This window comes from Peromyscus californicus, unplaced genomic scaffold (assembly GCF_007827085.1).
Source record: "Peromyscus californicus insignis strain IS unplaced genomic scaffold, ASM782708v3 Scaffold_3__1_contigs__length_106647218, whole genome shotgun sequence".
Lineage (NCBI taxonomy): Eukaryota > Metazoa > Chordata > Mammalia > Rodentia > Cricetidae > Peromyscus > Peromyscus californicus.
This window is the reverse complement of record NW_026294551.1, coordinates 26,476,818-26,486,700: the sequence shown is the minus strand read 5'-3', so window position 1 is coordinate 26,486,700 and position 9,883 is coordinate 26,476,818. Positions and strand designations below refer to the sequence as shown.

Genomic DNA, 9,883 nt, shown 5'->3' with positions numbered 1-9,883 from the left:
CCGGCTCAGGCCCTTGCTCCGTTCGGCGGTGCGCATGGAGTGCCACCGGGCCGCTGGGGACTAGCCTCAGCCTGGCGCTCTGCTCGGGTTTTTCTTCCTCTCTGCTTCTCTTCCAGCTCGCCCATAAAAAGGTGGATGCTTTTTCTAGGCCGGGGCACGCCTGTGATGGCGCAGGCGGGGTGGGCTGGGCAGCGAGAGGTCACACTAGCAACCTGTGGCTGCTTGGAGAAGGAGGCCAAGTGGTCTTCGAAGAACCTAAGAGCACTTGGGAGGTAGCCCAGAGGGTGCATAAGCCTCTGGCTCTGCGTATTTTTATTGTTATGCCTATTGTTGTTGGTATTCTGGGTGTAGAGGGGTGAGGCTGTCTCTAGCCGCGGTGAAACCTGTCCTGGGGGTTACTGATAAATCCTGTCTTCCACCCCTGGCGTCTACACAGGGAGGGAGTGTGGATGGGGGGTTGGTGTGAGGGCAGGTGGTGGCTCTCCAGTTCTCAGAAGTGAAAAATCTCAGTGATCGGGCCTAAGTTCAACCATACCCTCTCTCTTGGTGCTCTGGACACCTGGGCCACATCCCTTGTTAAGTGTAGATCAGAAAAGAGGCCAACTCAGATGTTCTCCCAAGCCGCAGGTGGGTTAGACCTGTGTCCATGAGTGGGAGGTACGGGGTAGGGAAGGGGTCTGGACAGTTGGGGTGGGTCATGGCACCCCGAAATACCCTTTGAGAAGACTTGGTTCTTGCTGGATATTATGGATCTGGTGGGAATCAAAGCAACACATTTTGTCTGTGGGTGATCAGATTGAACCCTGTCTTTGATGAAGATGGAAACTACAGCTATTCTTTCTCTACAGTTATTCACAGAGTCTGGCCTAGCTAGGAGGGCACTGGGGTTAGTAGCCAACCCCAGAGGCCAATATTGCAGTGCCTAGATATAGGAATTAAAAAAAAAAAACAACAAAAAAACCCAAACAAACAAAAAACAGAAACAGAGGTCTCAGGTGGGATCTCTCCTACCCTACCCAGTAATGGTTCCTGGTCTCTGCATGGGTGAGGTGGTTTAAAGGGTTGTTTTGGCTTGTTTGCGTATGTTCGTGAAATTGACAGTGTTCTAATTTACTCAATAAGGACAAAAGTATTTCTTAAACCTGGGTGGCGAGGAGGCTTCTGCCGGGCACACTGGCCCTCACCTGGTCACAACTCTCAGGATTTAAGCTGCAGTTCCTTCTAGCCCAATTTCCCATTTTTCCAGCTTAGTAAACCAACAGTCACTGGGAGCCTCAGGAAGTTCATTCAGAAACCCCAGAATCCCATTTTGGCCCCAGTGCCAGCAGCCCAAGCAGGTGGATGGGCCCAGTTAGCCTGCCCTCTAGACAGAGAATCTCTCTCTGGGGCTAAGAAATGGGTAGTAGAGGTCCTTCTCACACCTCCGTGGGATTGTCCCCTCATTCCAGCCCCCAGGAGGTATGAGGGATATGGGAGTTTGGGAGGGGCCTGCGCATCATCTGGCTGCAACTTTTATGGTTCCTCATCGCCCTTCATTCGGAAATGAAGCGCCTTTGATCTTTTTCTCAGGTTGTAAACGGAATTGCCCATCATTAAATATCCGGGAGCCCCCATCTGCTTGGTCTCCCAGCATTTTTCTTCACAGCTGTTTCTCTCTCTTTTTACCATTCAATTTTTTCCAAAAGGACTTTTATTACACCCCTTCACACCCAGCGGCCCCTCTCTCCTCCCTTTGCTTTGGAAAATATCTAGATATGCGTTTGATCACAAACTAAAGACTGGGGGGCAAGGGAGGAGAGCTGGTTTGGGGTTTTGTTTTTTTCTTAAAAAAAAAAAAAAAGTCGCAGGGGGAGGGGAGGGACTGAGGGCACCCAGAAAGGCCTGATTCTGACTTCGAGGCAGCCTCAGGATGACCCTTTCTCCTTTTGTACTTAGCTAATGTTTACATCTCATAATTCATGCGCCACCGAAAGTCGCGCGGCAGCCACGAGGTTCGAGTCCCTTTGCCCAACAGCTGCTTTTATTTTTGATTTTCTTTTTTGGATAGGAGAGTTGAAAACCTTGTAATCCTAAGAATGGACCCACAGTGACTTTTCTGCTCCCAGAGCTCAAAGTTAAAACAAAACGAAATAAAAAGAAAGCATTCAAACTGCACCCCAAAAGAAGAACGCACCGAAAGTAAGAGAACTGGAAATTTCCTGGGCCAAGAAGACCTGTCTGTCTTCTGTATATACCCTGTAGATCCGAATTTGTGTAAGGAATTTTGTGGTCACAAATTCGTATCTAGGGGAATATGTAGTTGACATAAACACTCCGCTCATTTTTTTTTCCAGAAGAAAAATAGATTATTTTCTAACTGAGGACAATCCAGTGACTGGCTTCGAGAAGACTCCTTCTTTTTCTTTCTTTTCCTCCCTCAACTGGTTAGGGAGAAACCTCATCTACCTGAGGTGTTGCCCATGCCTGCTCCTGGAAGCTTGGGTCCTTGTTCACTTAAAAGGTTCATGTTACTGGTGTTTTAAAAATTTATCCTGAAGTCCAAACCTATCTATTTTCTATTAGGAGTCCAGGGGGCTTTATTGGAAATCATGGGGGAGAAATGATTGCTTCTGCCTACAGTGTGCAAAGGCAGAGGAAATTTGCTTTTCAAACGGATGCGGAGGTCGTTATTTCACTGGGTTCAGGACACGACGCCCTGAAAATGCAAGGCTGCCGTGGGTGTTCTCGTGCAAGTGGCCTTGGTGGGGGTGTCACAGCTGGGGCTCCTTTCCTTAGATCACAGGGATGTGAAATTTCTCTCGGCCACACAGGCAGAGGTGGCGGCTTTAGCGGCAATTAGAGCTCTTGGCGCCACCCTTAGCATTGCTTCGATGAATCTGGAATTAGCAAATTACTACTCAATTTGTTCTCGAAACTTGCAGGTTTTGCTTTATTCTAGCTTCTGTCGTTAGTGCGGGAACTCAAGTCGTTGCTCTGAGCGTGGGCCTTGTGGGTCAAAGGGAGGGAGTGGTTAGGAGGAGAGGACAGACTGACGGACACAGCGAAGCTAATAGTGCAGCTAAATGCGATTTGGAAGGCGAAGTCTCCCCGAATTAGTGCGTGAATTTCCTATCGATCCGCCCGCGGTTCCATTCATCTCTGACAAGTCCCTCCGCGCACCCGCCCTCTAGCTCCCGACGCCTCCTCGCTCACCTCCTACTCCTCCCCATCTGGCTGCTGTGAGAAGCCCCAAGCTCAGCGCCCCTTTAACCCAGTGGGTGCCCCTTTCAAGAAGGAGCCCCCTGGCCCTCCAGTCACTTAACTTCCTGCACAGACACCCGGTGCGTGAGCTCCCACTCACCCTGGGGAGGAGATGGGGCCCTATGGAAGGAAGAGAACGGTTGACAGAGGTGAGGTAGGGCAGGGGGGCTACACCCGGAGCCCCAACTTCTGAGAGGATGCAGGGATTGTGCTCTGCCCAGCCCCCCTAAACCAGGCCCTCCAGTCTTAACCCGCTCACTCCTTCCTAGCTCTCCGTCTCTCTCCGCTACTGCGGAGAAAGCCAGGCGAGGAGGGGGTCGCCCCGCAGGAGCCCTATGTAAATCCTGGTGCTGGGTGGGTGGGGAGGGGGAGAGAAGGGGAAATAAACCTCTTTGGCTGGAGTAGGGTCCGGGTGAGCAGATTTCCTTATCCGGGAATCGCAGGCCGGGTGGCCATTGGCTCGGAGGATCACGTGGGCCCCAACTTTGTTCACTTGACAGTAAGTAGGAGGGCTTTCGGAAACAGGAAAACGAGTCAGGGGTCGGAATAAATTTTAGTATATTTTGTGGGCAATTCCCAGAAATTAATGGCTATGAGTTCCTTTTTGATCAACTCAAACTATGTCGACCCCAAGTTCCCTCCGTGCGAGGAGTATTCACAGAGCGATTACCTACCCAGCGACCACTCGCCGGGGTACTACGCCGGCGGCCAGAGGCGAGAGAGCGGCTTCCAGCCCGAGGCGGCCTTCGGGCGCCGTGCTCCGTGCACCGTGCAGCGCTACGCGGCCTGCCGAGACCCCGGGCCCCCGCCGCCTCCGCCGCCCCCGCCGCCCCCGCCACCGCCCGGGCTGTCCCCTCGGGCTCCCGTGCAGCCACCAGCCGGGGCCCTCCTCCCGGAGCCCGGGCAGCGCTGCGAGGCGGTCAGCAGCAGCCCCCCGCCGCCTCCCTGCGCCCAGAACCCCCTGCATCCCAGCCCGTCCCACTCCGCGTGCAAAGAGCCCGTCGTCTACCCCTGGATGCGCAAAGTTCACGTGAGCACGGGTGAGTGCGTGGGCACCCCTTCCCCTCCCACCCCCGGCGCTTTCCAGCGAAGGGACCTCCGAGGCATGTGGGGGAGGGAGCTGGGGGAAGCCAATTGTCCCCGCTATAAACTCGCCATTGCCAGAGATTTACGGTCTCCTGTTTTCAGAGTCACATAATTACATCGCCCATAAATTTTTATGGCCTGGTGGGCCCTGCGCCTTTGAAGTCATCCTCTTTTCCAATCTCCCAGCGACTTTTTCGCCTGGGATACGCAGTCCCAGTGAAGTTGGAAATTGGGGAGGGGTGAGGGAGGAGGGGAAGAGAAGGAGGAGGAGGAGGAGGAGAAGGAGGAGGTAGTAATCCTGTATTTAAGCAGAGGGTTGAAGCAACTACCAGTATTTCTTTTTTTCCCTTTCTTCCAGCCTGGTTCCTTGGCTGGAGAAGTGGGCAAAAGTTTTTGCTGGGGAGAAGGCGCTGTTTGGAATCTGAGCAGCGAGGGTGGGGACTAAATCCAGGAAGGGTCGGGGGCAACACCCTCCCCTCTTCCCCCCTCCGTTCTCCCACCCGGGGTCCTCAGGCCAAAGAGTGAGATGAAATCTTTCCAAGATTCCTCACAGTGCCCCCTCCCCCAGGCAACAAGGACGACAGGCCAGCCTTTCAAAAGTTTGAGGTTTTTCTTTTCCGTGTGTCCCCGATGTCTGTCTTCCTTTCTCGACCCCTCCCTCCAAGATGAGGTGGTGGGACCTGGAGGCTTGAAGTTAGCTGAAAGAAAGAAAGAAAGGGCTTTCCCTCCTCCCTTTCGGGGGGCAATAAAACTTTCTCTTTCTCCTTCTCTGTGTGTGTCCAGTAAACCCCAATTACTCCGGCGGGGAGCCCAAGCGCTCTCGGACCGCCTACACTCGCCAGCAAGTCCTCGAACTGGAGAAGGAGTTTCACTACAACCGCTACCTGACGCGGCGCCGGAGGGTGGAGATCGCCCACGCGCTCTGCTTGTCCGAGCGCCAGATCAAGATCTGGTTCCAGAATCGGCGCATGAAGTGGAAAAAAGACCACAAGTTGCCCAACACCAAGATCCGCTCGGGTGGCACCGCGGGCGCAGCCGGAGGACCCCCTGGCCGGCCCAATGGAGGCCCCCCCGCGCTCTAGTGCCCCCCCAAGCAGGAGCTGGAACCTGGGGGGCGGGGGTGGGCAGCGAGCACCGAAGGGGGATGCGGGGGTATGGGAGGGTCCCCAGGCTTGAGCCCAGAAAAACCTATCTACCCTACCCCCACTTTATCTATAAGGAATAAACGCAGAGAAGGGGGGGGTAGGGAAGCCTTATTTATAGAAATGACTATAGGGAGCAGGGTGAAACCCTCCGGAAGCAAGATTCAAGTCTCTTGCTTTCTTCCTTAAAAAAAAAAAGAAAGAAAGAAAGAAAGAAGAAGAAGGAAGAAAGGAAAAGACAGAAAGAGAAATGGAGGAGCCTGCTGAGCCTGGTTTTCAGCTTTGGTGAAGATGGATCCACGTTTCATCTTTAATCATGCCAGGCCTGGGCCCATCTGTCTTGTTTACTCTGCCGAGGAGAGGACGAGCCTCGGTGGCGACCATTACCTCGACACTCGCTAACAAATGAGGCCCGGCTCGGCCGCTGCCGCCGCCTCTGCTGCTGCCGCTGCTGGACCGCAGCCTGGATTGTCTTTCTTTGTCCCTTACTCCTGACACCCAGCGAAGGCACCCTCTGACTGCCAGATAGCACAGTGTTTTGGCCACGGTAACAGACACACACATAACTTCCCTTCCTGTCGGTGCCCACCTTGGGGGTGTGTGTGACTGCTCATCCTCTTCCACGCTAGTCTTAGAAGGGGGAACAGAAGGGAAGCGAGGGGCGGTCTTCCCAACGTGGGTTCTGGAATCTGAACCCAAGAAATATATATATAAAAAAAGAGAGATTGAGACACCCAGGAGGGCCTTCTGCTAGAAGGTCCAGCCAGGCCTGGCAGGGTGAGGGGCAGTTGAGTTCTGGGAGCTGGGAATGTCTTCTGGCCAATCCACAGTTCCACAGAAGAGGCCTTCTCTTAGACTGCAGATGAATGTGAAATTAGGGAATAAAATGCTGTGGCCCTCCTACTCTGGAAGGACAATGTTGCAGAGCCTTCTCCCTCCCGTTGTTACCACTGTTGCATTGTTTATTATTATTATTAATATTAATATTATTATTATTATTTTATGTCATGTGTGTCCTCTCTCCTGTTCTCTTTCTGACATTCCAAACCAGGCCCCTTCCTACCTCCGGGGCCGCCTGAGCCTAGAACCTTTCATTGGTGTGAAAATTTGTGTCCTGTACAGAGTGACAACAGAAATAAATGTTTGGTTTCTTGTGACCATCACATCGTGTTTTTGTTGGAATGCTGATGTGAAAGATATGAACAAGTTCCGCCCAGCCCAGTGTATATGCTAAGCACCTAGTGGGTTTGGTCTCACCATGAAGTGGGGTGTTTTTGTTTTGTTTTGTTTTAAAGGCTCCAACGGGAATTTCTACCTCAGAGGCTTCCAAATTGTGGTAGCTGGTTTATTTTCCCTTTGGAGTGGATGTGTTTCATTTGAGGCTTAAAAATTTCCCCCTCCAGTCCAAAAATGGATCACAAGGACTGGGAGGGCTGATTCCAGGCCCCAATGGGGGTGTGTGTTTCATTGTAAGACACCAGAGGCTTAAGGAGAGCAAAGTCTTTCATACTGTGATTTATTTGTCATAAGCAAATAAAATGCAGTTAAGCTGTCTCCTTCTAGACAGCCGGCTCTGGTTATTAAAGTTCGAGAGAGGACTCCAGGAGCCGACCTCTTTCCTCCCCGCATAAGAAGGTATCGCTTTCCTCTGAGGTGTTTAAGGCTTTAATGAGTCTAATTTTTTGCACAGATGTTTCTGGGTGTTTGCAGGTTTTCAGAGTATTTTTATATTACAAAGGAACTAGCCGGTGCCATAGCTCAAACTCTGACAAGCAAATAGATAATCAAGAAGACAAATGGCCTCTTTTGTGAAGCTCTGCTCCTGTATTAATTTTCATTTTCTTTCTCATAGAAAGTATCGAAAGTAAGGCTGGGGACCAAATAGCTGTCTGTGTCTGAGATCCCAATTACCCCTAGAATGGAGTGGGGGAGGGGAAGGGGTTCAGGTGATCCTCACAAACCTCTGACAGGTTTGGGTCACTTTTGTCCAGTACAGGCAAGGGGTTCTAAGGACCGGAGCTCTAGCCTTGGGGTCCATGGTTCGGTGATGGCTCCGGGTGTAGCCACATTCTTCTCCAAGAAGCTCCAGGCTCGCTATACATATACAATTAAAAGTTGTTTCATTTTGTTTTTGGCTTTTTTTTTTGGGTCCCCTTTCTTTCCAGAAAATAAAGAGCCAATACCATCCACATGTTTGATCGTTGTTTATTTTGCATTTCTTTAGTTGGCCTGTAAGGGTAGCAGGAGTCTGAGTAAGGCCAGAGAACCCATGGGCCAGTATCTCCAGGGCAGTAGAGTGGCCCATTAAAATGCAACCAAGAGATTAGCTAAAAAAAAAAAAAAAAAAAAAAAAAAAAAAGAAATTAAGAAAGGAAGGAAGGGAGGAAGGAAGAAGAGTTACCTGTAGACCCGGAGGAGGATGAGTGGGTTAGCTTTGTCTCTGGTGTGGTGTAATGTTTTAGTTTTCAGGACATAAGACATTCCTTAGTTGAGGGGAAAAAAGAGTTCTCAAAAACCATAAGGTCTCCCCGCAAGAATGTCTCTAAAGAATCAAATCAAAGCTGCCTCTTAGAAGGTATGAATAGAATCTTAAAAGAAAAAAAAAAAAGAAAAGAAAAGAAGAAGACGATGAAGACGGAAGATTTCTATGGTGCTTAAAGTTCACCGCCATTCTGTGTAGACAAGAGCTAAGAAAAATGTGAGAATTATACAGAAAACCATTAATCACTTCTTTTCTTTAAATACGTATCCTCTCTCCTTTGTTATTATTCAACAGCAAATCTCCGCAGACCGGCTGTTGGGGGAAAAAAGTGTTAGCCGCCTCTCCCGGATCTGCAAGGGGGAACATTTTTGGAACCCTAAAGTTGAAAACTTTTTTCTCTCAGTTTGGAAGAAGCCTTCCGTCATGAATGGGACCAGCGAAACTCAGGCACTCAGGCGAGAGCAGGCAAGAGGTACAGAAGAAGGTAACAAAGCCCTGGCTTGGGGTGACTTCTGTTTTGTTCTGTTTTATTTTCAAATAATTTAATGGGCTCTTTTTACAAGTAAAAGAAAAAAGCTCACCTCCTCCTTTTTCTTCTTCAACTGTCTTTGTGGGGTTTTTATGGTGGATGCTTGAGCAGGTTTGCTGCGTTTTATGATGACTGATGTTTGGGAGAGAGTGGGAGAGACAGAGGAGAGAGGCCTGGACGCCTGGAGAGTGTTTGAACCGGTTGGGACAGAGGTGTCAGGGCCCCTGAAAAACACCAGAGAAGAAGGTTGTTTGGGCCGCTCCTCAGAAGTGCTTTCTGGTTTTTTGAAAAATGCAGGCGCGCTTGGGGAGAGCCTGTATGTGCCTGTGCGTGCCTGTGTCTAGCAAGGTGCACACTCAGTGTGTTCCTAGGACTCTGATCGTCTACACTGTTTACCAGTGAGATAGATGTTGACATCGCAGCCGCCTGGAGAAATGAAATGCAGTTCTTGAATGAAGCCTGGGAGCTGGTAGAAGTGAATTCATTCGGTTGGGTTTCCTTCTGGTGTCTAGCTTGGGATTCTAGACAAATCCTTTACTCTCTGAGAAGGAGGAACCGCTCAGGGCCAGGTGCACTGACACAGAAATGCTCTTTTGTCCCCCCACCCATCACCCCACTTCATCTCCCACCCCACTTCACCCCACACTCCAGGCCTCCTGGAGGCTCAGTGTTCAGTCTCCTTTCTTTTGGCTTCTGGGTTTGGGGGCTCTGTTCTTTCTCCTGGTGCCCTACTTCTCAGGCTGAGCAATCAGTGGGCTCTGCCTCAGACCTGAATGTGCTGGCCCCTTTCTCCCTGAGGCCTCACTTGGAGTTTGGAGGCGGGAGGCTGGCAGGATAGAGAGTTCATGGAGAGGCCACGTTTTCTAGGCGATTAGCTTGGTATTAGAACCACAAAATGACCTCGGAAGCCCCTTGACCTCTCTGAGACTGGACATTGTGCTAGCTCTGGCTTCCTGCCCCAGAGGGAAAGTCACACCTCTTGGGGGGGGGGTTTCCAGCTTCTCCACCCCCCTAATTGTGCCCAAATCCTTTGCTATCTCAGAATTTCTGGATCACTTTTCTATTATTGTGGATTGGGAAGAAAGGTGGTTTTTTGTTGCTGTTTGTTTGTTTCTGTAAGTTAGCCCAGCAGTCCTGTGGGTGGGGAGCAGAATGCTGGTTTGTCTGTTTCAAGCCCCTTCCCTAGATTGGGCGTCAGCCTCCTCCCCTACTCCAAGTCCATCTGCACCTTCTCATTTTTAGCTTTTTTAGCTTTGCCTAAAGCAAGCTGAAGGAAGAGGGGCTAGAGGATGCAATCTGAGAGGTTAGGCAGACACTGTCCATGAGACTGCATGTGGACCACCAGAGGAAGAAGCTCCTGAGCAGGAGAGAAAGGAACATTCCTTCGGAGATTCTCTCTCTCTC

General features: G+C 50.7%; 1 protein-coding gene across 1 annotated transcript; it reads left to right on the top strand.

The window, feature by feature from the left end:
- The first annotated feature begins 3,686 nt into the window (after positions 1-3,686).
- Positions 3,687-5,408, top strand: Hoxb4 (homeobox B4). The gene is made up of 2 exons (XM_052757384.1): positions 3,687-4,280; positions 5,110-5,408. Exons 1-2 carry the CDS (start codon positions 3,827-3,829, stop codon positions 5,406-5,408), a joined length of 753 nt encoding a protein of 250 aa, XP_052613344.1. The 5' UTR covers positions 3,687-3,826.
- Positions 5,409-9,883: the final 4,475 nt, after the last annotated feature.